This window comes from Pezoporus flaviventris, unplaced genomic scaffold (assembly GCF_033815535.1).
Source record: "Pezoporus flaviventris isolate CSIRO_AGI_PZ_B2104156 unplaced genomic scaffold, CSIRO_AGI_Pfla_v1 ptg000951l, whole genome shotgun sequence".
In the NCBI taxonomy this organism is placed as follows: domain Eukaryota; kingdom Metazoa; phylum Chordata; class Aves; order Psittaciformes; family Psittacidae; genus Pezoporus; species Pezoporus flaviventris.
In genome coordinates, this window is record NW_026893496.1 from 2,312 (window position 1) to 28,766 (window position 26,455).

Here is a 26,455-nt window from a genome sequence, read left to right on the forward strand (position 1 = left end):
GGTTCCCCCCACAACATGCAACTCACGCCGCCGCCATCTTAGGACGCCCCGTCGCTTCCGCCCGGAAGGACGTCACGACGCACGCACGCACCGCACCCCCACCCCTTTTTCTTTAGGCCACAATCACGTGCCGCCGCGTCGCGTGACTCCGCTCACAAAATGGCGGCGCCCAGGGCGGCGTGACCCGCACATAAAAACCAAAAACCACGGACGAAACGGCACCGGGAGCGAGCGTTCGTTTAATGGAAACGGGAACGGCGGCGGCCCTCCCCCATCCCCCCCACCCCCCAAAAAGCCGTTCTTCCCGTTTTCTTCCCCCCCCCCCCCCACCCCCAAACAAACACACACACACACATTCCCGGTGCTCGTCCCCCGTCCCCTCCCTTCCCCGGTGGCGGCGGCCGTAGAAAAGAGTCCAAAGGGGTCTCACAGAGACCGGGGCCGGGCCCGCGGCGCCGCTCAGAGCTCGTCCCGTGGCGCCGCCGCCTCCGCCGCCTCCTCCTCCTCCTCCTCTTCGGCCTCGGGTTCTTCCTCCTCGTCGTCCTCTTCGTCGTCGTCGTCGGTGTCGCCGCCGCCGCCGCCGTCGTCTTTGCGCTGCTTCTCCTCCTCCTCCTGGCGCTGCCGCTGCTCCTCGTCCTGCTGCTCCTTCATGCGGCGCTCGGCGTCCTGGGGGGGGAGAAACGGAGGTGGGGGGAGAGATTGTAATGGGGGGGGTGGTGTCATGTATGGGGTGTCATGTATGGGGTGTGATTTAGGGGGTGTCATGTATGGGGTGTGATGGAGGGGGGTGTCATGTATGGGGTGTCATATATGGGGTGTGATGGAGGGGGGTCATGTATGGGGTGTCATGTATGGGGTGTGATGGAGGGGGGTGTCATGTATGGGGTGTCATGGAGGGGGTTTGCACATACAAGGTTATAATACATAAGGTTATCATCATGTATAAGGTTGTTGTCATGTAGAAGGCTATCATGTATGAGGTTTTCACTTGTAAGGTTATAATACGTAAGTTATCATATATGAAGTTATAATGCATAAGTTATATATGAGGTTATAATACATAAGTTATCATATATGATGTTATAATACATAAGTTATCATAGATAAGGTTATAATACGTAACTTATCATATATGAGGTTATGATACATAAAGTTATCATATATATGTATTATAAGATTGTCATATAACCCTGGTTGTAAGGTTGCAATACATAAGTTATCATAGATAAGTTTATAATACATAAGTTATCATATATGAGGTTATAATACATAAGTTATCATAGATAAGTTTATAATACATAAGTTATTATAGATAAGTTTATAATACATAAGTTATTATATGTATTATAAGATTATCATATAACCCTGGTTGTAAGGTTGCAATACATAACTTATGTATTATAACCTTATCTATGATAACTTATCATATATGAGGTTATAATACATATGTATTATAACCTCATATATGATAACTTATGTATTATAACCTCGTATATGATAACTTATGTATTAGAACCTCATATGTGATAACTTATGTATTAGAACATCATATATGATAACTTATGTATTAGAACATCATATATGATAGCTTAAGTTATCATAGATAATGTTATAATACATAAGTTATCATATATATGCATTATAAGATTATCATATAACCCTGGTTGTAAGGTTGTGATACATAAGGCTATCAAATAGAAGGTTATCACCATGTATAAGGCTATCCTATATAAAGCTGTAGTACATTATATACAATAGCCTTATATATGATAACTTTATGTATTATAACCTCCTATATGATAACCTTCTATATGATAGCATTATGTAATAACCTTATATATGACAGCTTATATATAACATTGTATGTGATAGCTTTATATATTATAATCTCACATATGATAACCTTATATGGTATAATCTCATATACAATAAGATCATACACAATCACCTTATATATGATATCCCTATCATGTGTAAGGTTATGACACATGACTTTACCATATATAAGGTGATTGTATATGAGATTATACCATATAAGGTTATAATACATAAGGTTACCATATAGAAGATTATCATATATGAGGTTATAACATATAAAGTGATAGCCTTATAATAAAGTTATCATCTATAAGGTTATTATATAGTGCTATCATATATAATGTGCTATAATCTTATAGATGATAACCTTATAGATGCTGACCTTATAGATGATTGATGACCTTATAGATGCTGACCTTATAGATGATTGATGACCTTATAGATGATTGATGACCTTATAGATGATTGATGACCTTATAGATGATTGATGACCTTATAGATGCTAACCTTATAGATGCTAACCTTATAGATGCTAACCTTATAGATGCTAACCTTATAGATGCTAACCTTATAGATGCTGACATAAGGTTATCACCTATAAGGTGATTGCATATAAGGGAAGCTTCAGGGGGGAGCATGGGATGGCAGCAGGGGGGATATATAGGGTACGGATCAGGTGCAGGGGTGGTCAGGAAGGAGCAGGGAGAGGACACAAGAACCATAGAGGGGGAATAGGAATAAAGGGGCATGGGGGGCAATATATAGGGTGTGTGTGATGTAGGGGGTGTATGATATGGGGGGTGTATGATATGGGGGGTGTATGATATGGGGGGTACCTTGGTGGCCCCCCAAGTCTCATTCCCAATCTCCTCAGCCAGTTTCTCATCGTCGGTGATGAGGAAGTTGTCAAAGATGGTCCCGGATTTCACCTATAAAAGAGGGGGGAAAAGTGGGGTTTTGGGGGGGTTTTCTATAGGGTTGGGGGGGTTCTCTATGGGGCTGGAGGTGGGGGTCCCACCTGCCAGAGGTCGAGGCCAATGACACCGAAGCTGTCGTAGGCGTAGAGCAAGGGGTCGGGGCTGTAGTCGGGGTTGTCGATCTCGGGGTGCACCCATTTGCCCTTGTAGTCGGGGTTGTCGATCTGCCGCGGCCGCCACTCGCCCTAGGGGGAGAATGAGGGGGTCAGAGCACCCCAAAATGCACCCAAAGCACCCATAAAACACCCAAAGCACCCCCAAAAGCGCCCCAAAATGCACCCAAACCCCCCAAAAGCACCCAAACCACCCCATAAAGCACTCAAACCGCCCCCAAAACGCACCCAAACCCCCAAAAAGGGCCCCAAAAAGGAGCCAAACCCCCCATAAAGCAGCCAAACCACCCCCAAAAGCCCCCAAAAGCACCCCAAAACGCTCCCAACCACCCCATAAAGCACCCCAAACCACCTCAAACCCCCCATAAAGAGCCCAAACCACCCCAAAAAGCACCCCAAACCACCCCAAAATGCACCCCAAACCACCTCAAACCCCCCATAAAGAGCCCAAACCACCCCAAAAAGCACCCCAAACCACCCCAAAAAGCACCCCAAACCACCTCAAACCCCCCATAAAGAGCCCAAACCACCCCAAAAAGCACCCCAAACCACCCCAAAATGCACCCCAAACCACCTCAAACCCCCCATAAAGAGCCCAAACCACCCCAAAAAGCACCCCAAACCACCCCAAAATGCACCCCAAACCACCTCAAACCCCCCATAAAGAGCCCAAACCACCCCAAAAAGCACCCCAAACCACCCCAAAATGCACCCCAAACCACCTCAAACCCCCCATAAAGAGCCCAAACCACCCCAAAAAGCACCCAAACCACCCCAAAAGCGCCCCGAAGCACCCCATAAAGCACCCAAAATGCCCCCAAAAGCATCCAAAGCACACCCAAAAGCACCCCAAACCACCCCCAAACCGCCCCATAAAGCGCCCAAAACACACCCAAACCACCCCATAAAGCACCCAAACCACCTCAAAAGCACCCCAAAACGCCCCCAAACCACCCCAAACTGCCCCAATAAAGCGCCCAAAACGCCCCCAAAAGCACCCCAAACCACCCCATAAAGCACCCCAAAACACACCCAAACAGCCCCAAAAGCGCCCCAAAACACACCCAAACCACCCCAAAAAGCAACCCAAAACGCCCCCAAAAGCACCCCAAAACGCACCCAAACCGCCCCAAAAGCACGCAAACCACCCCAAACTGCCCCATAAAGTATGCAAACCACCCCCAAAAGTGCCCCAAAACGCACCCAAACCACCCCAAAAGCACCCCAAAATGCACCCAAACCGCCCCAAAAGCGCCCAAAATGCCCCCAAAAGCACCCCAAAACCCAAACCACCCAAAACCGCCCCAAAAGTGGCCCAAAACACATCCAAACCACTCCATAAAGCACCCAAAGCACCCCAAACCGCTCCAAAAAGCGCCCCAAAGCACCCAAACCACCCCCAAACCGTCCCATTAAGCACCCAAACCACCCCAAAAGCACCCCAAAACACACCCAAACCGCCCCATAAAGCACCCCAAAACGCACCCAAAGCACCCCAAAACACACCCAAACTGTCCCATAAAGCACCCAAACCGCCCCATAACGCGCCCCAAAATACACCCAAACCGCCCCATAAAGCACCCAAAGCACCCCAAAACGCACTCCAAACCACTTCCAAAAGCACCCAAAGCACCCCCAAAAGCACCCCAAAACGCACCCAAACCACCCCAAAAGCGCCCCAAAATGCACCCAAACCACCCCAAAAAGCAACCCAAAACACACCCAAGCCACCCCAAAATGCACTCAAACCACCCCAAAAGCGCCAAAAACACCCCAAAAAGCACCCAAAATGCCCCCAAAAGCACCCCAAAACGCACCCAAACCACCCCAAACCACCCCAAAAAGCAACCCAAAACACACCCAAAGCACCCCAAAATGCATTCAAACCGCCCCAAAAGCGCCAAAAACACCCCAAAAAGCAACCCAAATGCCCCCAAAAGCACCCCAAAACACACCCAGATCACCCCATAAAGCACCCAAACCACCCATAAAGCACCCAAACCACCCCATAAAGAGCCCAAACCACCCATAAAGCACCCAAAGCACCCCATAAAGCGCCCAAAGCACCCAAAACGCACCCAAAGCACCCCATAAAGAGCCCAGAGCACCCCATAAAGAGCCCAAACCACCCCAAAAGCACCCAAAGCACCCCATAAAGCACCCAAAGCACCCCAAAACGCACCCAGAGCGCCCCATAAAGAGCCCAGAGCACCCCATAAAGAGCCCAAACCACCCCAAAAGCACCCAGAGCACCCCAAAAGCACCCAGAGCACCCCCACCTTGTACTCCGGGTTCTGGATGACGGGGGGCTCCCACTCCCCATCCATTTCCTCGTCCCAGTCCTCCGGCTTCTTGGCATCGGGGTCCGGGATGTGCTCGGGTTTATCCCAGTCCTGCAGGGAACGGGGGGATCAGGGCAGGGCCGGAACCCCCACACCCCATAGACACTGCCAGGGACGCAACCAGTGCCCCCAAAGCACCCCGAGCACCCCACAGACACCCTCAGCCCCCCCAAAGCCCCTAAACCCCCTCCAATACCCCCAGCCCCCCTCAAGACCCCATAGACACCCCCAGTCCCCCCAAACCACTCTCAAGACCCCATAGACACCCTCAACCCGTCCCCCAATACCCCTAAACCCCCCCTCAAGACCCCACAGACACCCTCAACCCCCTCCCCCCAAAACCCCTAACCCCCCCAAAACCCCCTTCAAGACCCCATAGACACCCTCAGCCCCAACCACCACCCTCAAGACCCCATAGAAACCCTCAGCCCCCTCAATAACCCCAACCCCCACCAAGACCCCACAAACACCCTCAGCCCCCCCAAAGCCCCTAAACCCCCCCAATAACCCTAAACCCCCCCTCAAAATCCCATAGACACCCTCAGCCCCCCGAAACCACCCTCAAGACCCCATAAATACCCCCAGAGCCCCCCCAAACCCCCTTCAACACCCCACAGACACCCTCAGCCCCCCCAATACCCCCAACCCCCCCAAGACCCCATAGACACCCTCAACCCCTCCCCCCAAAACCCCTAACCCCCCCTAACACCCCATCCAATACCTCATAGACACCCCCAGCCCCCCCCAAACCCCCTTCAACACCCCACAGACACCCTCAGCCCCCCACAAAGCCCCTAACCCCCCCCAATAACCCTAACCCCCCCCAAGATCCCATAGACACCCCCAGCCCCCCCAAACCACCCTCAAGACCCCATAGACACCCTCAGCCCCCCCAATACCCCCAACCCCCCCCTCAAGACCCCACAGACACCCTCAACCCCTCCCCCCAAAACCCCTAACCCCCCCAAACCCCCTTCAAGAACCCATAGACACCCCCAAACCCCCTTCAACACCCCACAGACACCCGCAGCCCCCCCCAAAGCCCCTAACCCCCCTCAATAACCCTAACCCCCCCCAAGATCCCATAGACACCCTCAGCCCCCCCAAACCACCCTCAAGACCCCATAGACACCCTCAGCCCCCGCTTTTGCCCCCCCAATACCCCCCTCAAGACCCCATAGACACCCCCAGACCCCCCCCAAACCCCCTTCAAGACCCCATAGACACCCCCAGACCCCCCCCAAACCCCCTTCAAGACCCCATAGACACCCCCAGACCCCCCCCAAACCCCCTTCAAGACCCCATAGACACCCCCAGACCCCCCCCAAACCCCCTTCAAGACCCCATAGACACCCCCAGACCCCCCCCAAACCCCCTTCAAGACCCCATAGACACCCCCAGACCCCCCCAAACCCCCTTCAAGACCCCATAGACACCCCCAGACCCCCCCCAAACCCCCTTCAAGACCCCATAGACACCCCCAGACCCCCCCCAAACCCCCTTCAAGACCCCATAGATACCCCCAGACCCCCCCAAACCCCCTTCAAGACCCCATAGACACCCCCAGACCCCCCCCAAACCCCCTTCAAGACCCCATAGACACCCCCAGACCCCCCCCAAACCCCCTTCAAGACCCCATAGACACCCCCAGACCCCCCCAAACCCCCTTCAAGACCCCATAGACACCCCCAGACCCCCCCCAAACCCCCTTCAAGACCCCATAGACACCCCCAAACCCCCCCAAACCCCCTTCAAGACCCCATAGACACCCCCAAACCCCCCCAAACCCCCTTCAAGACCCCATAGACACCCCCAGACCCCCCCAAACCCCCTTCAAGACCCCATAGACACCCCCAGACCCCCCCAAACCCTGTTCAAGACCCCATAGACACCCCCAGACCCCCCCCAAACCCCCTTCAAGACCCCATAGACACCCCCAGACCCCCCCAAACCCCCTTCAAGACCCCATAGACACCCCCAAACACCCCCTAAACCCCCTTCAAGACCCCATAGACACCCCCAGACCCCCCCCAAACCCCCTTCAACACCCCACAGACACCCTCAGCCCCCCACAAAGCCCCTTCAAGACCCCATAGACACCCCCAGACCCCCCCCAAACCCCCTTCAACACCCCACAGACACCCTCAGCCCCCCACAAAGCCCCTTCAAGACCCCATAGACACCCCCAGACCCCCCCAAACCCCCTTCAAGACCCCATAGACCCCCCCAGACCCCCCCAAACCCCCTTCAAGACCCCATAGACACCCCCAGACCCCCCCCAAACCCCCTTCAAGACCCCATAGACACCCCCAGACCCCCCCCAAACCCCACAGACACCCTCAACCCCTCCCCCCAAAACCCCTCCCCCCCCCCCCCCCCCACCTCAGGTTTGGTGTCCTCGGGGTCATCAATCTTGGCGCGCTCGTCCCAGTCCTGGGGTTTGTGGGCCTGGGGGTCGCGGATGCGGCGGGGGGGGAGCAGATCCCAATCGTCCTCCAGGGCCCCCCCCTCCACGCGCCCGTTGTCGATCTTCACCTCGTACGTGTTGTCCGGGCGCAGCACCAGGGTGTAGAGGTGCGTGAACTCATCGTCCTTTGGGGGGGGCAGAGACCCACAAGTGAGGGCTGGGTGTGGGGCAGGGACCCACACATTGCCCCATAGGGAACGGGGACACCCCCCCCCTCATCAAACACATCCATAAGGGATAAGGATTGCCCCACCGTGGAAGAGATGCACGCCTCCCCCCCCCCAACTCCATTACCCACATTACACCATATGGGGCAGGGACCCACACATTGCCCCATAGGGAGCAGGGACCCACACATCGCCCCATAGGGAGCAGGGACCCCCCCCATCACATTCATAAGGGATAAGGGTTGAGCCATGGTGGAAGGGATTCACACACCCCCACCCCCAACTCCATTACCCACATTACACCATGTGGGGCAGGGACCCACACATTGCCCCATAGGGAGCGGGGACCCCCCCCCCACCAAACACATCCATAAGGGATAAGGATTGCCCCAGCGTGGAAGGGATGCACGCCTCCCCCCCCCCAACTCCATTACCCACATTACACCATGTGGGGCAGGGACCCACATATTGCCCCATAGGGAACGGGGACACCCCCCCCCTCATCAAACACATCCATAAGGGATAAGGATTGCCCCACCGTGGAAGGGATGCACACCCTCACCATACTCCATTATCCCACATTACACCATATGGGGCAGGGACCCACACATTGCCCCATAGGGAACGGACACACACACACCCCCCCCCCCCCCACCATACACATCTCATTACCCCACATGAGGTAAGGACACCCCCCAACACCTAATGTAGGGCAAGAACCCCCATTACCAATGTGGGGCAGGAACCCCATTACCCCCCCATACACACCTCATTACTCTACATGAAGCACAGACACCCCCAAACACCCAATGTGGGGCAGGAACCCCATTACCCCCCATACACATCTCATTACCCCACATGAGAAAGGGACACCCCCAAACACCCAATGTGGGGCAGGAACCCCATTACCCCCCCATACACATCTCATTACTCTACATGAAGCACAGACACCCCCAAACACCCAATGTGGGACAGGAACCCCATTACCCCCCATACACATCTCATTACCCTACATGAAGCACAGACACCCCCCAACACCCAATGTGGGGCAGAAACCCCATTACCCCCCCATACACATCTCATTACCCCACATGGGAAAGGGACACCCCCAAACACCCAATGTGGGGCAGAAACCCCATTACCCCCCCATACACATCTCATTACCCCAGATGAGGTAAGGACACCCCCCAATACCTAATGTAGGGCAAGAACCCCATTACCAATGTGGGGCAAGAACCCCATTACCCCCCCATACACATCTCATTACCCCACATGAGAAAGGGACACCCCCAAACACCCAATGTGGGACAGGAACCCCATTACCCCCCATACACATCTCATTACTCTACATGAAGCACAGACACCCCCCAACACCCAATGTGGGGCAGAAACCCCATTACCCCCCATACACATCTCATTACCCCACATGGGAAAGGGACACCCCCAAACACCCAATGTGGGGCAGGAACCCCATTACCCCCCCCAACTCATTACCCCATGTGAGGCACAGACACCCCCCAACACCCAATGTGGGGCAGAAACCCCATTACCCCCCATACACATCTCATTACCCTGCATGAAGCAGCCACCCCCCAACACCTCATATAGGGCAGGAACCCCCATTACCAATGTGGGGCAAGAACCCCATTACCCCCCCCCACATCTCATTACCCCACATGAAACACCCCCAACATGGGGCAAAGAACCCCCAACATCCCCCCATGGAGGAGCAGCACCTACACGCACACTCCCCAACGCACCCCCCACTTCATTAATCCATATGGGGCAGCCAGCCCCACACATGTGGGGCACAGCACCCCCCTTTTTCTTTACCTTGCATCGTATGTCCTTATTGATAAGCACATTCTTCCCTTTGTAGTTAAGGATAACGTGAACCTTCTTAGTGCCGGGGCCGCAGATATCGGGGCCTGGAGGAGGAAGAGGATGCTGAAAGAAGGCCGGGTTGGGGGGGGGATATAATAAAGATCCTATGGGGCACACTTATGGGGCACGCACCGAACATGATGTTATACTCGGAATCGCCGTGCATATCGTCCTGGTTGAGGCTGGCGGGGAAGAGCTTCACGTAACCCCCGCCGCAGTCGATGCTCTGCTCGTGCTTCACGGTGAACTGCAGCACCAAGCTCTTGGCGCGGTTACTGAAGGGCTCGAAGCGAGCAGAGAGAGCGTAGAAACGGGCGTCCTGGCTCGTCTGGATCCCTATAGGCACCGGGAATGGGGGGGGTTAAAAAGTGTGGGGCAAGAAAGGGGATTGATCCCCCCCCCTAAATCATCCCCAATGGGGATGCAGGCAGCTCCAAGCTTTACCTTTGTCCTTCTCGGCGTCCCCATAGAACTTGCCGGCGCTGAGCACGAAGCGCCCGTAGTCGGGTTTGTGCTTGGATTCCACCCAGCGGTGGGTCCAGGCATCTATGGGGCGGACGACATCAGTCGGAACCCATAAGTGGGGGTTTGAGGCGGTTTCGGCCCCATAGATGCCCCACAAAAGGGACTGCGCCCGGGTTTAGAGCATTGGGGGAGGCCTCTGAGATTGGTTGTAGATTCCCCCCCGCCCCACACTCAGCCCTATGTTTGCCACAGTGGGGCCTCGCTCGGCCCCACATGAGCCACAATGGGGCCTCCCTCAGCCCCACATGTGCCCCAATGGGGCCTCGCTCGGCCCCATATATATCAATACATATATAGATACATTGGGGGGTCAAGAGAGGGTTTGGGGCTATAGGGAACCCCTCTGCCCCCCAAGTTATAGGGGGGCAGCTCCCCTTTTATCCCCCCCCCCCCCCCCCAGGCTTGATCACAGGCCCCCATTGACTCTCACATCACCCTCATGCTTCTCAGCCCCACTTTGGGGGGGGAGTCTCTCGGCTCCATTCAGCCCCACATCCTCTCCCCATAGGCCACCCCATTCAGCCCTATAGGACCTTACAAGGAAAGTCTCCCCCAGCCCTATAACGCCTAAGGGGACCCTAAGCACTTCAGAGAGCACCCCCATCCCTCAGCCCCACATCGACACCAATGGGATCCCCTCAGCCCTATGTATCCCCCCCATAGGCCACCTCCTTCAGCCCTATACCCACCTCACAAGGGGATTTTCCCCCCCCCAGCCCTATAGGGCCTGGGGGGGGACCCTAACCCCTCCAGAGAACACCCCCATCCCTCAGCCCCACATCCACCCCAATGGGACCCCTCAATAGCCCAGGGGATCCCCCCCCAGCCCTACATCTGCCCCAATGGGACTTCCCTCAGCCCCACACCTACCTCAATAGGACCCCCTCAGCCCCACATCTACCTCAAGGGGACCCCGCCAGCCCCACATCTACCTCAAAGGCACCCCCTCAGCGCCACATCTACCTCAAGGGGACCCCCTCAGCCCCACATTTGCCCCAATGGGACCTCCCTCAGCCCCACATTTGAACTAATGGGACCCCCTCAGCCCCACATCTACCCCAACTGGACCCCCTTCAGCCCCACACCGACCCCAATGGGACCCCCTCACCCCTATGTACCCCAGGGGATCCCAACCCCACATCTACCTCAATGAGACCCCCTCAGCCCCACATCTACCTCATTGGAACCCCCTCAGGCCCACACTTTCCCCAACGGGACCCCCTCACCCCTATGTACCCCTGGGTCCCCCTCAGCCCCACATCTACCTCAATGGGACCCCCTCAGCCCCATAGCTACCTCAGTGGAACCCCCTCAGCCCCACATCCACCCCAACGGGATCCTCCTCAGCCCCACATCTACCTCAATGGGACCCCCTCAGCCCCATAGCTACCTCAGTGGAACCCCCTCAGCCCCACATCCACCCCAACGGGATCCTCCTCAGCCCCACATCTACCTCAACAGGACCCCCTCAGCCCCACATCTACCTCAATGGGACCCCCTCAGCCCCACATCTACCTCAATGGGACCCCCTCAGCCCCACACCCTCCCCAACGGGACTCCCTCACCCCTATGTACCCCAGGGGATCCCAGCCCCACATCTACCCCAATGGGACCCCCTCAGCCCCACATCCACCCCAATGGGATCCCTCAACACCCCAGGGGACCCCAGCCCCACATCTACCCCAATGGGACACCCTCAGCCCCACATCCACCCCAATGGGACCCCCTCAGCCCCACATCCACCCCAACGGGATCGCCCTCAGCCCCACATCTACCCCAATGGGACCCCCTCAGCCCCACATCCACCCCAACGGGACCCCCTCAGCCCCACATCTACCTCAGTGGAACCCCCTCACCCCTATGTACCCCAGCCCCACACCCCCCTCACCTCCATCCCCGAACTCCTCCCGGAAGTACTGGGTGGGCTCCGCGGCCGCCAGCGCCAGGAGGGCTCCGAGCAGGACAGGGGGGAAGCTGCTGGGGGCCATGGCGGGGTCCTCACGCGGCCCAGCCCGTTCCGCTCCGCACCGACGGCTCCCTCCCGGCCTCGCCGGCGCCCGGCACTGCGGAGGGGGACGGAGGCGGCGCCGCCTTATATAACCCCGCCGCCCCTCGTCCCGCCTCCCGGCACCTTCCATTGGTCGCTGCCTTCCGAGGACCCGCTCCTATTGGCCGCCCGCCCGCTGGCCGGCGGCGACGGCGCCCCCGAACGTTGGCGTCCCAGATGGCCGCTTCTCATTGGCTGCGCGCGGGGGCCAATCAGGAGCGACCACGCGTTAGGAGGGGGACGCCTCTTCCCCGCCCTCCCGCCGAGCGGGGCGTGTCACCGCGGTCACGTGAGCACGCAGGCGCGCTCTTAAAGGCGCATGCCTCCCCCCCCCCCCCCTCCGCGGACCACGTGAGGGGCGGTGCCGCCATCCCATAATAGCACCGAAGGGGGGGAGGGGAGGGGAGGGGGGGGGAGGGGCCGGATCTTCATCCCGGTGTTATTATGGGATGGCGAGGCACGTGACTCCCGGGGGGGAGGGGGGCGCCCCCTTATTTCAGGGATCGCGATAGCACTGACGCGACGGTGACGTCACGCCCTCGAATGACGCCACGCGCGACGGCCTCACCCTCGTGACGTCACTCCGCAACCTCATGACGTCATTCACCCCCCACCCACCCAAATCCCCACCGGTGGGGCAGGTCGCCGCCACACTCAAGATGGCGCCGCCCTACTAACGCTGCTTTCAAGATGGCGCCTTCCGCTCCCTCCGCTTCCGGTCGGTGCCGGCTTCGCTTCCGGCCGCCGACGATGTCGCCCAGCGTGGCCGAGCGGCTCCTGCAGCGCCTGGAGCGGGAGGCGCCGGGACCCGGGGGCGGCCTCTGCAGCCTGGAGGCGGCCGCCGCGCTCGGCCTCGACCACCAGACCCTGGTGGGAGCCGTCAAGAGCCTGCAGGCGCTGGGGGAGGTGGGTGAGAGCCGGGGCATCCGGTTGCACCGGGAAACGGAGGGGGGGGGGGAGCACCGGGGCATCCGGTTGCACCGGGAAACGGAGGGGGGGAGCTCCGGTTACACCGGGATGGGGGGGGGGGCGGGAGGGAGCACCGGGGCATCCGGTTGCACCGGGATACGGAGGGGGGGGAGCTCCGGGGCATCCGGTTGCACCGGGAAACAGAGGGGGGGGAGCACCGGGGCATCCGGTTGCACCGGGATACGGACGGGGGGGAGCTCCGGGGCAGCCGGTTGCACCGGGCAAACGGAGGGGGGGAGCTCCGGTTGCACCGGGATGGGGGGGGGGCGGGAGGGAGCACCGGGGCATCCGGTTGCACCGGGATATGGAGGGGAGGAGCTCCGGTTGCACCGGCATACGGGGGGGGGAAACCTCTGGTTGCACCGGAATACAGGGAGGGGAGGGAGCTCCCGTGATCCGGTTACACCGGGATACGGAGTGGGGGGAGCTCCGGTGATCCGGTTCCACTGGGATACGGGGAGGGGGTGAGCACCGGAGCATCCGGTTACACCGGGATACGGAGAGGGGGGAGAGCTCCGGTGATCCGGTTGCACCGGGATACGGAAGGGGGGGAGCAGGGACCGGGGTCACCCCCCGGTGCTGAGCGCGGCCGCCCCGCAGGTGATCGAGGCGGAGGCGCGGGCGGCCACGCGGTGGGAGCTGAGCCCCGAGGGCACGGAGGTGCTGCGGGATGGGAGCCCCGAGGTGCGGCTCTTCCGCAGCCTCCCCGCGGAGGGGCTGCCCCAGAGCGATGCCATGGTGAGTACCGGGGGGGGGGTTGAGGCAGCACCGGGACCACCGGAGGTCTCATCTATGTTCCCCCCCCACCCCCGGCTCCGTTCCCCTTTAGAAGCTGCCCGGGGGCTCCGTTGGCTTCAGTAAGGCCATGGCCAACAAGTGGCTGCGCCTGGAGAAGGGGGCACCGGGAGGACCCCGCGTCTTCCGTGCCGTGAGTGGAGCAAGGGGGGAATGGGGGCACCGGGGTGGGGGGGGGGTGGTCACCCATCAGGGTGGTCTCCAGCACCGTGTTACCCCCATGGTGGGGGGGGTGACACCACCCCACATCCCCCCGGTCACCCATAGGTGCCGGAGGTGCAGGACACGGTGCAGGAGGCCCTGCGGCGCCTGCACCAAGGGGAGACCGAGAGCGTCCCGGAGCGCGAACGCAACGACCTCAAGAGGAGGAAACTGCTGCTGGAAGTGTGAGTTGGGGGTGGGGGGGGTGTAGATTTGGGGTTCCCCCCCTTGAGACCACCCCTTTTAATCCCTTTGACACACACACCCCCCACCCAGCACCCTCAAATCCTACTGGATCCGGAAGGGCAGCGCTTTCAGCACGGCGGTGGCACGGCAGGAGACGGAGCTGACGCCGGAGATGATCGCGACGTGAGTGCATCGGACCCCCCCCCCCCCAAAAAAAAACGTTATTAGGACCCCAAAAACGTTACCTGGGAGCCCCAAAACGTTGCTGTGACCCCCCCTAACAGGGGTTCCTGGCGGCAGCTCCCCTTCAAACCCTACAACTTCGCAGCGCTGGGGCTGCCACCGGCCGCAGGGCATCTCCATCCGCTGCTGAAGGTTCGCTCCGAGCTGCGGCAGATCTTCCTGGAAATGGGGTGAGGTTTGGGGTGCCCCCCCACCCCCCCCCCCCCCCCCCAAGTTCAGGGCAGGGGGAACCCCCCTGTTTAAGGCGTTTTGCACCCCAAGGTTCACGGAGATGCCGACGCAGAACTTTGTGGAAAGCTCCTTTTGGAACTTCGATGCCCTTTTCCAGCCGCAGCAGCACCCGGCGCGGGATCAGCACGACACCTTCTTCCTGCAGGGTGGGGAAAAGGGGGGTCAGGGGAAGAAAAGGGGGGGCACAGAAACACACACCCTCCCCCGTCCTGAACCCCACTTCTATCCCTATAGACCCCGCTGAGGCCAATGAGCTCCCCCCTGGTTACACAGCCAAGGTGAAGAAGGTCCATTCGCAGGGAGGTTACGGCTCGCAGGGGTGAGGCTGAGACACACACCCCCCCTCAACACCCCATAGGGTCCCCCCTGAACCTTCTCACCCTACATAGGGTTTAGGGGGTCTTTGCATCCCCTTTTGCCCCCCCCCAAAGGTACAAATACGACTGGAAGCTGGAGGAGGCACGCAGGAACCTGCTGCGCACCCACACCACGGCCGCCAGCGCCCGCATGCTCTATAGGTTGGCCCAACAGGTAACGATGGATTCGGGGATATGGGGAGGGGGCTGGTTTGGTTTGGGGGTAGGGGACCCCCATAACTTGATGTGTGTGTGTGTGTCCCATTCTTTATGGCTCAGGGGAGGTTCTCACCCGTGAAATACTTCTCCATCGACCGCGTGTTCCGCAACGAGAGCCTGGACGCCACGCACCTCGCCGAGTTCCACCAGGTCGAAGGCGTCGTGGCCGATCGCGGCCTCACCCTCGGCCACCTCATGGGCATCCTCCGGCAGTTCTTCACCAAGCTGGGTATGGGGGGGGGACACACACACACGGATAAAGACACCCCCCACCCTCAACTTGGGGGTCACCCCCTTACTCTGTGCTGTCCCCAGGTATCAGCCAGCTGCGGTTCAAGCCGGCGTACAACCCCTATACAGAGCCCAGCATGGAGGTGTTCAGCTACCATGAGGGTGAGGGGGGGACACCCCAATGTGGAGTAAAGGGGGGGGGGTGATGGGTCCCCAAAGGAGCCTTAGGATCTCTGTGTGTGTGCACGGAGGAGGTGGGGTGGGGGGTCATTTCCCCTATAGGGTTGGGGGGGTTGGGGTACCTATGGGGGGGCTTTGAGGTTTCCCTGTAACAAAGAGGGGTTTGGGGTACCCCTATACTAAGGGGAGCCTTTAGAGTACCCCAATAGTGGGGCTGGGGCTCAGTTACCGCTATGGGGTGAGGGTCATTCTATCTAGGAATTATATATACTCTATAGGCATATATAGGGTGATAGAGGGGTATCCCTGTGGGAAGGGGTTGTCTCTTGGGGGATATGTGTGCACCCCCCCCCCCCCTTGGATTAGGGGCTCCCTATCCCCCCCATTCCCCCTCACTTCTATGGGGCTGGAGTGAGGATCAACCTATACAGTGGTTATATATCCTATATAGGGGTATATAGGGTTATACAGGGGTACCCCTACAGGAAGGGGCTGTCTTTCGGGGGGTGTGCACCCCCCTTGGGATTAGGGGCTCCCTATGGCCCCCCCCTCACCCCTATGGGGCTGGGGTGAGGGTCATCCTATACAGGGATTATATATCCTATATAGGAGTATATAGCATGATACAAAGGATACCCCTATGGGAAGGGGCTGTCTTTTGGGGGGGTGTGCACCCCCCCCTTGGATTAGGGGCTCCCAATGGCCCCTTCTCACCGCAATGGGGCTGTGCCCCCTCCCCATAGGGCTCAAGAAATGGGTTGAGGTGGGGAACTCGGGGATCTTCCGCCCGGAAATGCTGCTGCCCATGGGGCTCCCAGAGAACATCTCGGTCCTGGCCTGGGGGCTCTCCTTGGAACGGTGAGTTTGGGGGGGGGGGGTACCCCCATAGCGCAGGGATATGGGGGGGCACCTTCTATTGACACCCCCCCATATCCCTGCACTATGGGGGGGTGCTCCTTCCAATTGACACCCCCCCCATAGCACAGGGATATGGGGGGGGCACCTTCCTATTGAACCCCCCTATAGCACAGGGATATGGGGGGGGGCCTCCTTCCTACTGACATCCCCCCATAGCACAGGGATATGGGGGGAGCTCCTTCCTATTGACACCCCGCCATAGGACAGGGATATGGGGGGGGGCACCTTCCCATTGACACCCCCCCATAGCACAGGGATATGGGGGGACCTCCTTCCTATTGACATCCCCCCTTATAGCACAGTGATATGGGGGGGCTCCTTCCTATTGACACCCCGCCATAGGACAGGGATAGGGGGGGGCACCTTCCTATTAACTCCCCCCATAGCACAGGGATATGGGGGGGGGAGCCTCCTTACTATTGACATCTCCCCACATAGCACAGGGATATAGGGGGGGGTCCTTCCTATTGACACCCCGCCATAGGACAGGGATATGGAGGGGGGCTCCTTCCTATTGACACCCCCCCCATAGCACAGGGATATGGGGGACCTCCTTCCTATTGACATCCCTCCCATAGCACAGGGATATGGGGGGGCTCCTTCCTATTGACACCCCGCCATAGGACAGGGATATGGGGGGGCACCTTCCTATTGACACCCCCCCATAGCACGGGGATATGGGGGGACCTCCTTCCTATTGACATCCCCCCCATAGCACAGGGATATGGGGGGGGGGCCTCCTTCCTATTGACATCCCCCCTTATAGCACAGTGATATGGGGGGGCTCCTTCCTATTGACACCCTGCCATAGGACAGGGATATGGGGGGGGCACCTTCCTATTAACTCCCCCCATAGCACACTGAAATGGGGGGGCACCTATCGACCCCCCCCATAGCACAGGGATATAGGGGGGCACCTATCTATTGACCCCCCCCATAGCACAAGGATATAGGGGGGGCACCTATCTATTGACCCCCCCCCCATAGCACAGGGATATAGGGGGGCACCTATCTATTGACCCCCCCCCATAGCACAGGGATATGGGGGGGCACCTATCTATTGACCCCCCCATAGCACCGGGATATGGGGGGGGAGCATCTCCCTATTGACCCCCCCCTTCTCTTCCGCAGCCCCACCATGATCAAATACGGCATCAACAACATCCGGGAGCTGGTGGGGCACCGGGTGAACCTGCAGATGGTCTATGACGGGCCCCTGTGCCGCATGGCCGCCTGAGTGCCGGCCTCACAATAAAGCTCCTTCACCCGCCGGGGACCCGTGTCTGTGCTGGGGGGGGGGGGAGCTGGTATGGAAGGTTGGGGGGGGTCCTACACAGCCTGCACCCCCACAAACACAACCGCGGAGCCTACCGGTCCCGGCGGCCGCCATGTTGGCTCCTTCCTCAGCGCCCGCCATGGCGGCTCCTTCTTCACGGTCCCCTTCCCGCCATTTTGCTTCCGGCCTTCTGATTGGTCCCCCGTCAGCCCAGCCGGGCGCTGATTGGTGGCTATCGCCGCGGACGCCCCGCCCACTTTACCTCAGCGTTGCGGAGGCCCCGCCCACTTTACCTCAGCGCTCCGGGGCCCTTCGCCGAGCTCCGGTCGCTTCCCGGTGGCTCCGTTCCGGTCTCGTCCCCGTCCCCCCCCTATTCCCGACCCCCAGGTCCGGGAATGTCACGGAAGGAACGGGAAGGCTCCGAGCTGGAGGCCGGCGCCAGCCCCGCCGTGGCAGGGGTGGGCAGGGATGAGCCCCCCGGTGAGGACGCTGACAGGTAACGGCGTTAACACCGCCGGGGCCTCATGGGTTCGGCTTCAGTTGCGTTCCTGATTAACGAGAGCACCAATTCGGGGCTCTTTGAGCACCACTTCCACCATAGGCACCATCTGGGGGCCCACTGACACCCAATTCCACCGTAGGCACCAGTTTGGGGCCCATTGACCCCCCACTTCCACCATAGGCACCAGTCTGGGGTCCATTGACCCCCACTTCCACCATAGGCACCAGTTTGGGGGTCATTGACCCCCACTTCCACCACAGGCACCAGTTTGGGGGCCATTGACCCCCAATTTCACCATAGGCACCAGTCTGGGGTTCACTGACCCCCAATTCTCCCATAGGCACCAGTTTGGGGGCCATTGACCCCCACTTCCACCACAGGCACCAGTCTGGGGCCCATTGACCCCCACTTTCCCCATAGGCATCAATCTGGGGCCCATTGACCCCCACTTCCCCCATAGGCAGCAGTTTGGGGGTCCATTGACCCCCACTTCCCCCATAGGCACCAGTTTGGGGGTCCACTGACCGCCACTTCCCCCATAGGCACCAGTTTGGGGCCCCATTGACCCCCACTTCCCCCATAGGCACCAGTTTGGGGCCCCATTGACCCCCACTTCCCCCATAGGCACCAGTCTGGGGCCCATTGACCCCCACTTCCACCATAGGCACCAGTTTGGGGACCATTGACCCCCACTTCCACCACAGGCACCAGTCTGGGGCCCATTGACCCCCACTTCCACCATAGGCACTGGTTTGGGGCGCATTGACCCTCACTTCCTCCATAGGCACCAGTTTGGGGTCCATTGACCCGCTTTCCCCCATAGGCACTGTTTTGGGGGCCCATTCACTCCCAGTTCCCCCATAGGCACTATTTTGGGGGCCCATTGACCCCCACTTCCCCCATAGGAACCAGTTTGGGGGCCCATTGACCCCCACTTCCTCCATAGGCACCAGTTTGGGGGCCCATTGACCCCCACTTCCCCCATAGGCACCAGTGCTGCCCCTCACATGTGGGTCTGTGTTTGGGCTGAGGGTGGAGCCGGTGCCCGGGGCAGAGGCAGCGCTGGATGCTCCGTCCTCCCGGTACTTCGCCGCCCTGGATGCCAGCGTTGGGGACCTGCAGCACCGCGCTCAGCACCTCATTGACAGCGTGAACAGCAGCAGGAAGGAGGATCACAACGTGATGAGCACCTTCCGAGAGAGCCTCCTGCTCAAGGTGGGGGGGCTGATGGGGGGGGGGAGGAGCCCCCTAACCCACACGGCGGCTGCTCCATGTGCTTAATCCCGTTATTCCACCCGGATTGGCAGCAGGACGAGGTCCCAGCTGCAGAGCCTGGTGTGCCATGTGTGTTGTATGTGGTGGGGAGGCGGGAGGGGGGAGCACTCCCAAACCCTCCGGGTACGGCCCCAGCTGCCTCCAGCCCCGCTTTGGGGCACGCAGAGGAGGCCGATGGCCAACGAACCCCCCCCAAGGGATGGAGCATTTCCCATCCCCGGAGCAACGTCCTCGCTCAGCTGCCTCCCACATTGGCCTTTGCAGCCCCACAGCCGCGGGCAGGGGTTGCACAGGGGCTCCCCCAGGCCCATGGGCAGATGGGGGCTCAGCTGCAGCCCATGGTGACCCGGTGGCAATGGCTTTGGCTCCGGTGCGCAGCCACAGCTGCCACCTCCTCCTGAGAGGCAGAACGCCCTCCTGAGCCCTTGGAAGAGCCGGTTTCCCCCCCCTCTTTTTGCCCCAGGTTTCGGGCCTGGCCGAGCAGCTGGAGGAGCGGCTCTTCCACCTCTATGGCATCCACAACGAGCTGATCCAAGAGCGCCTGCAGGAGCTGGCCGAGGTGATGGAGAGGGTGGGGGAGGCCGCGGCCGAGCTCCGCCAGGTCTGCCGCACCGTGGAGGCTGCTTACCGGGACCTCTGCCTGCAGCCCGAGACCTGAGCGGGGTCCCCACTGCCCCACAAGTAGGGGCTGAGCTGCTCCCCTTGGAGCTGCCCCAAAGTGGGATACAGGGGGGTTTTGCCCCCGCCCCCCCCACCCCAAAAAAAAAGGGCTTTGCTGTTGCTGTTTGGGTTTAGCACCAATAAAAGGAGCCAAACCCATGTGGTTGGGGTGACGCTGGGAGAAAGGATGGGATCCAGAGGGACCTGGAGATGTGGGACCATGAGGACCTCATGGAGATCACCAAGGCTGGGGCAATCCCAGGCTCCGGGGTGGGTGAAGTGATGCAGAGCACCCCAAAGGGGTGAGGAGGAGCTCAACGTGAGCCATGGCCAAGGAGGGGATCCTGCCCCTTTCCACTGGTCCCATTTGGCTGCCACGTCCAGCTCCGGTGTCCTCAACGTTCAGGAGGCCACGGAGCTTCATTAGTGTTGATGAGGCTGCTGCTAATGAGCAGAGGGGGCTTTTATTGGCCAGGAGGAGCCATGAGGGTGGCCACAGCACCCATTGCTGAGAGTGGTTTCTGTCTATGCTGTGACAGCTTGTTCTGTGGGTGACACCGGGTCCGGTCACTGCTTGTGCTGGTGACACTGGGGCTGGTTGGTGCCACCAGGTCCGGTTGGTGACACCGGGTCCGGTGGCTGTCAGGTTGTGCCAGTGCCACCAGGGTTGATTGGTAACATCAGGTCCGGTTGGTGACACCGTGTCTGGTTGGTGACACCGGGTCCAATTGGTGACACTGGGTCCGGTTGCTGTCAGGTTGTGCCAGTGCCACCAGGTCCGGTTGGTGACACCAGGTCCGGTTGGTGACAGGTTGTGCCAGTGCCACCAGGGTTGGTTGGTAACACCAATTCCAGTTGGTGACACCAGGTCCAGTTGGTGGCACTGGGTTCAGTTGCTGTCAGGTTGTGCTGCTGACACCAGGGTTGGTTGGTGACACCAGGTCCAGTTGGTGGCACTGGGTTCAGTTGCTGTCACGTTGTGCCGGTGCCACCAGGTCCGGTTGTTGCCACCGGATCTGGTTGCAGTCAGGTTGTGCCGGTGCCACCAGGTCCAGTTCCCAGCACCATCCCCTCGTGTCCTCCACCGCCGGTGACACCGTGGTTCCGCTGGTGACACCATGACCCCCTCCCGGTGCCATCCTGGCCCTGCTGTGGCCCCATCAGCTCCGCGGTGCCGGGGGGGCGAATGCCTGGATACCGGTGATGGCCCGGCCCAGGATGAGCGCGTGGATGTCGTGGGTGCCTGTGGTGGGGGGGAAGTGTCACAGCGCGTCCTGTCCCCCGCCATCCCATAATATCCCCCCCGGTCCCTTTGGCACCTTCATAGGTGTTGACAGCCTCCAGGTTGAGGAGGTGACGGATGACGTGGAACTCGTCGCAGACCCCGTTGCCCCCCAGCATGTCCCGCGCCTCCCGCGCGATGCTCAGCGCCTTCCCGCACGAGTTCCGCTTCAGCATCGACACCATCTCGGGGGCTGCCCTATGGGGACAAAGACATCGACGGCCCCTCCTTGGGCCACCCCCTTTTGGGGTTTGTGTCATTGTCCCTGGCCTCCTCTGCCCCATAGCACCCACCGGCCCTCGTCCTTGAGGCGCCCGAGGCGAAGGCAAGCTTGGAGCCCCAATGCGATCTCGGTCACCATGTCCGCCAGCTTCTTCTGCACCAACTGGTTCCGTGCCAGCGGGCCCCCAAACTGGTGCCTATGGGGGAAGTGGGGGTCAGTGGGCCCTTAAACTGGTGCCTATGGGGGAAGTGGGGGGTCAATGGGCCCCTAAACTGGTGCCTATGGAGGAAGTGGGGGTCAATGGCCCCCCAAACTGGTGCCTATGGGGGAAGTGGGGATCCACAGGCCCCCAGACTGGTGCCTGTGGTGGAAGTGGGGGTCAATGGGCCCCTAAACTGGTGCCTATGGGGGAAGTGGGGGTCAGTGGGCCCCCAAACTGGTGCCTATGGGGGAAGTGGGGGTCAGTGGACCCCCAAAATGGTGCCTATGGGGGAAGAGGGGGTCAATGGACCCCCAAAATGGTGCCTATGGGGGAAGAGGGGGTCAATGGACCCCCAAATTGGTGCCTATGGTGGAAGTGGGGGTCAATAGGCCCCCAAACTGGTGCCTATGGGGGAAGTGGGGGTCAGTGGGCCCCCAAACTGGTGCCTATGGGGGAAGTGGGGGTCAGTGGACCCCCAAAATGGTGCCTATGGGGGAAGAGGGGGTCAATGGACCCCCAAACTGGTGCCTATGGTGGAAGTGGGGGTCAATAGGCCCCCAAACTGGTGCCTATGGTGGAAGTGGGGGTCAATGGACTCCCATACTGGTGCCTATGGGGGAAGTGGGGGTCAATGGGCCCCCAAACTGGTGCCTATGGTGGAAGGGGGGGCTTTGGGGGGGCAGGACCCCCCCTTTTGGGGTGCGGATGGGGGTACCTGTCCAGGACGTACTGACGCGCCGTCTCCAAACAGGCCTCAGCAGCACCCAGAGCCCCCCAGGCGATGCCGTAGCGCGCATGGGTGAGGCAGCCAAAGGGACCCTATAGGGTAATGTAGGAGCACCCCAAAGCTCTATAGGGTGACATAAGGCCCCTCCATAACCATATAGACTGACCCGGGACCCCCCCCCCAACCCCTATAGGTCCATATAGAACCTCCCCCAAACGCTATAGACTGATGTAGGTCCAATATAGACTGACATAGGACCCCCCCCCGAAGCCCTATAGAATGACATAAGACCCCTCCAAAACCCTATAGGTGGTGTCTTATGTCTGTTACTGGGTTTTGTGGGGTCCTGTATTGGTTCATATGGTTTTGAGGGGGTCACCTATCAGTCTATAGGGTTTTGAGGGGGACACCTATTGGTCTATAGGGTTTTGAGGGGGACACCTATCGGTCTATAGGGTTTTGAGGGGGTGCTATGTCAGTCGATAGGTACTTGAGGGGGTCCTATATCGGTCTATAGGGTTTTGGAGGGGTCCTATAGGGGTCTATCGGGGTTTGAGGGGTCTTATGTTGGCCTATAGGCTTTTGGGGAATTCCTGTATCAGTCTGTATAGGACCTATTATTGGCCTATAGGGCTTTGGGTGGGTCCTATATGGGTCTAAAGGATTGAGGGGGGAGTCATATAGACCCTAGAGATCGACATAAGACCCCCCCAAACCCCTGTATACTGATATAGGCCCCCCCAAAACCCTTACAGACCAATATAGGTCCTATAGAGCCCCGCAGAGTACACCCCCCACCCCCTATAGACTGATATAGAACCCCCAAACCCCTATAGACCAATATAGGCCCCATAGAGCCCCATAGAGGACATCCCCCCCAAACCCCTATAGACCAATATAGGCCCCATAGAGCCCCATAGAGGACATCCCCCCAAACCCCTACAAACCAATACAGGACCTCCAACCCCCTCTAGACCACAATAGGACCCCCAACCCCCTATAGACAACAGTAGGACCCCCAAACCCCTATAGACCGCTATAGGCCCCATAGAGCCCCATAGAGGACATCCCCCCAACCCCCTATAGACCACAGTAGGACCCGCAAACCCCTACAGACTGCTATAGGCCCCATAGAGGACATCCCCCCAACCCCCTACAGACCGCTATAGGCCCCATAGAGGACATCCCCCCCAACCCCTACAGACCACAATAGGACCCCCAACCCCCTACAGACCACTATAGGCCCCATAGAGGACATCCCCCCAACCCCCTATAGACCAATATAGGTCCCATAGAGCCCCATAGAGGACATCCCCCCAAACCCCTATAGACTGCTATAGGCCCCATAGAGGACATCCCCCCAACCCCCTATAGACCACAATAGGACCCCCCAAACCCTGATAGACCTCTATAGGCCCCATAGAGCCCCATAGAGCCCCCCAGATCCCCTCCCTCTCACCGCCAGCCCCACGGCGCCGGGCAGCACGTTCTCCTCGGGCACCTCCACGTCGTCCATGAGGATCATGCCCGTGGCCGAGGCCCGCAGCGAGAACTTGCCCTGGATGCCGGGGGTGCTGAGCCCCCCACGGCCCCGCTCCACCAGGAAGCCCCGCACGCGCCCGTCCTGCTCGCACACGGCCCACACCAGGCACAGGTCGGCCACCGGAGCGTTCGTGATCCTGGGGGGGGGGGGGGAAATGGGGGGTTGGGGTGGATTTGGGGCGGTTAGGGGTCATTTGGGGTGGATTTGTGGGGGTTTGGGGTGGATTTGTGGGGGTTTGGGGTGGATTTGTGGGGGTTAGGGGTGGATTTGGAGGGGTTAGGGGTCATTTGGGGTGGATTTGTGGGGGTTTGGGGTGGATTTGTGGGGATTTGGGGTGGATTTGGAGGGGTTAGGGGTCATTTGGGGTGGATTTGTGGGGGTTTGGGGTGGATTTGTGGGGATTTGGGGTGGATTTGGAGGGGTTAGGGGTCATTTGGGGTGGATTTGCAGGGGTTTGGGGGAGTTGGGGTGGATTTGGGGGGGGGTTGGGGGTGGATTTGTGGGGCTTTGGGGTGGATTTGCGGGGGTTTGGGGGGGCTAGGGGTCATTTGGCGTGGATTAGCGGGGCTTTGGGTAGGTTTGGGGGGGTTGGGTGGGCTTGGCGTGATTTTGGTGTGTTTTGGGGTGATTTTGGTGTGATTTTGGGTGTTTTGGGGTGGTTTTGAGGTGGTTTTGTGGCGATTTTGGGTGTTTGGGGGTGATTTTGGGGTGTGTTTGGGGGTGTTATGGTGTGATTTTGGGGTGTTTTGGGATGGTTTTGAGGTGGTTTGTGGTGTTTTGGGGTGTGTTTGGGGTGTTTTGGTGTGATTTCGGGGTGGTTTTTTGCGTTTTGGGGGTGTTGTGTTTTGGTGTGATTTCGGGGTGTTTTGGTGTGTTTTGGGGGTGTTTTGGTGTGTTTTGGGGGTGTTTTTGGGTGTTTTGGGGGTGTTTTGGGGTGTTTTGGGGTGTTGTGGGGGTGTTTTTGTGTGTTTTGGGGGTGTTTTTGTGTGTTTTGGTGTGATTTCGGGGTGTTTTGGTGTGTTTTGGGGCTGTTTCTGTGTGTTGTGGGGTGTTTTGGGGCTGTTTTTGTGTGTTTTGGTGTGATTTCGGGGTGTTTTGGTGTGTTTTGGTTGTGTTTTTGTGTGTTTTGGTGTGATTTCGGGGTGTTTTGGTGTGTTTTGGTTGTGTTTTTGTGTGTTTTGGTGTGATTTCGGGGTGTTTTGGTGTGTTTTGGGGCTGTTTCTGTGTGTTGTGGGGTGTTTTGGGGCTGTTTCTGCGTGTTGTGGGGTGTTTGGGGCCCGCGCTCACCAGGTCTTGGCCCCGCGCAGGGTGTAGCTGCGGGAGCCGGGGTTGTAGCGCGCCCGCGTCTCCATGCGCGCGGGGTCGCTGCCGTGGTTGGGCTCCGTCAGCCCGAAGCAGCCCAGGAGCTCCCCCCGTGCTGGGGACAGGGACACAGGGACCCCCCTCAGCCCCACTGACCCCCTTCCTGACCCATAGCTCCCCATATCCCAACCCATTGACCCCCATATCCCACCCCATAGACACCCATTCCTGCCCCACATCCCATTCCCACCCCATATCCCACCCCACACACCCGCATATCCCACCCCACATCCCCCCATATCCCACCCCCATTCCTGCCCCACATTCCTCCATTCCCTCCCCATATCCCACCCCATTCCCTCCCCATATCCCACCCACATCCCCCATATGCCACCCCATTCCCACCCCATATCCCACCCACAACCCCTCATATCCCACCCCATTCCCGCCCCATATTCCACCCCACACCTGCCCCCTATTCCCACCCCATTCCCTCCCCATATCGCACCCCATATCCCCCATATCTCACCCCTCATCCCCCCATGTCCCCCCCCATACCCCCCCATCTCCCCCCCTTATCCCACCCCACATCCA

General features: G+C 59.1%; 4 protein-coding genes across 4 annotated transcripts; 2 read left to right on the forward strand and 2 right to left on the reverse strand.

Moving 5' to 3' along the window:
- Window positions 1–363: 363 nt before the first annotated feature.
- On the reverse strand, window positions 364–12,446 carry CALR (calreticulin). Its single transcript, XM_061444515.1, has 9 exons — window positions 12,182–12,446; window positions 10,213–10,314; window positions 9,901–10,104; window positions 9,718–9,812; window positions 7,633–7,842; window positions 5,188–5,301; window positions 2,837–2,980; window positions 2,655–2,747; window positions 364–666 (listed from the first exon to the last, which is right to left on the reverse strand). The coding sequence occupies exons 1-9, from the start codon at window positions 12,429–12,431 to the stop codon at window positions 460–462; spliced, it is 1,419 nt and encodes a 472-aa protein (XP_061300499.1). The 5' UTR covers window positions 12,432–12,446; the 3' UTR covers window positions 364–459.
- Window positions 12,447–13,051: 605 nt separating this feature from the next.
- FARSA (phenylalanyl-tRNA synthetase subunit alpha) lies at window positions 13,052–18,142 on the forward strand. Its single transcript, XM_061444516.1, has 13 exons — window positions 13,052–13,246; window positions 13,910–14,047; window positions 14,139–14,237; window positions 14,372–14,490; window positions 14,582–14,674; window positions 14,776–14,904; window positions 14,996–15,111; window positions 15,200–15,284; window positions 15,397–15,496; window positions 15,601–15,769; window positions 15,856–15,933; window positions 16,695–16,809; window positions 18,001–18,142. The coding sequence occupies exons 1-13, from the start codon at window positions 13,091–13,093 to the stop codon at window positions 18,104–18,106; spliced, it is 1,503 nt and encodes a 500-aa protein (XP_061300500.1). The 5' UTR covers window positions 13,052–13,090; the 3' UTR covers window positions 18,107–18,142.
- Window positions 18,143–18,531: 389 nt separating this feature from the next.
- On the forward strand, window positions 18,532–20,623 carry SYCE2 (synaptonemal complex central element protein 2). The gene is made up of 3 exons (XM_061444517.1): window positions 18,532–18,641; window positions 19,679–19,862; window positions 20,386–20,623. The coding sequence occupies exons 1-3, from the start codon at window positions 18,541–18,543 to the stop codon at window positions 20,578–20,580; spliced, it is 480 nt and encodes a 159-aa protein (XP_061300501.1). The 5' UTR covers window positions 18,532–18,540; the 3' UTR covers window positions 20,581–20,623.
- A 1,047-nt stretch (window positions 20,624–21,670) lies between these two features.
- Window positions 21,671–26,043, reverse strand: GCDH (glutaryl-CoA dehydrogenase). Its single transcript, XM_061444514.1, has 6 exons — window positions 25,847–26,043; window positions 24,476–24,695; window positions 23,005–23,108; window positions 22,158–22,283; window positions 21,902–22,062; window positions 21,671–21,825 (listed from the first exon to the last, which is right to left on the reverse strand). Exons 1-6 carry the CDS (start codon window positions 26,041–26,043, stop codon window positions 21,743–21,745), a joined length of 891 nt encoding a protein of 296 aa, XP_061300498.1. The 3' UTR covers window positions 21,671–21,742.
- Between the last annotated feature and the right edge of the window lie 412 nt (window positions 26,044–26,455).

Bases quoted from the DNA above. Each gene is read 5' to 3' on its own strand.
- CALR (XM_061444515.1), bottom strand. From the start codon at position 12,431: ATGGAAGGTGCCGGGAGGCGGGACGAGGGGCGGCGGGGTTATATAAGG. The intron at 9,813-9,900 runs GTGCGTGCCCCA...TTCCTCCTCCAG, and splicing joins CGAGTATAACATCATGTTCG to GCCCCGATATCTGCGGCCCC. The intron at 5,302-7,632 runs GTGGGGGGGGGG...CGTTCCCTGCAG, and splicing joins CCGAGGACACCAAACCTGAG to GACTGGGATAAACCCGAGCA.
- FARSA (XM_061444516.1), top strand. From the start codon at position 13,091: ATGTCGCCCAGCGTGGCCGAGCGGCTCCTGCAGCGCCTGGAGCGGGAG. The intron at 15,497-15,600 runs GTAACGATGGAT...TTTATGGCTCAG, and splicing joins TCTATAGGTTGGCCCAACAG to GGGAGGTTCTCACCCGTGAA. The intron at 16,810-18,000 runs GTGAGTTTGGGG...TCTCTTCCGCAG, and splicing joins TGGGGGCTCTCCTTGGAACG to CCCCACCATGATCAAATACG.
- SYCE2 (XM_061444517.1), top strand. From the start codon at position 18,541: ATGTCACGGAAGGAACGGGAAGGCTCCGAGCTGGAGGCCGGCGCCAGC. The intron at 18,642-19,678 runs GTAACGGCGTTA...GTTTGGGCTGAG, and splicing joins CCCGGTGAGGACGCTGACAG to GGTGGAGCCGGTGCCCGGGG. The intron at 19,863-20,385 runs GTGGGGGGGCTG...TTTTTGCCCCAG, and splicing joins GAGAGAGCCTCCTGCTCAAG to GTTTCGGGCCTGGCCGAGCA.
- GCDH (XM_061444514.1), bottom strand. From the start codon at position 26,043: ATGGGGAGCTATGGGTCAGGAAGGGGGTCAGTGGGGCTGAGGGGGGTC. The intron at 24,696-25,846 runs GTGAGCGCGGGC...CCCCCCCCCCAG, and splicing joins CTGCGCGGGGCCAAGACCTG to GATCACGAACGCTCCGGTGG. The intron at 22,063-22,157 runs GTGGGTGCTATG...TTGTCCCCATAG, and splicing joins CGCCTCAAGGACGAGGGCCG to GGCAGCCCCCGAGATGGTGT.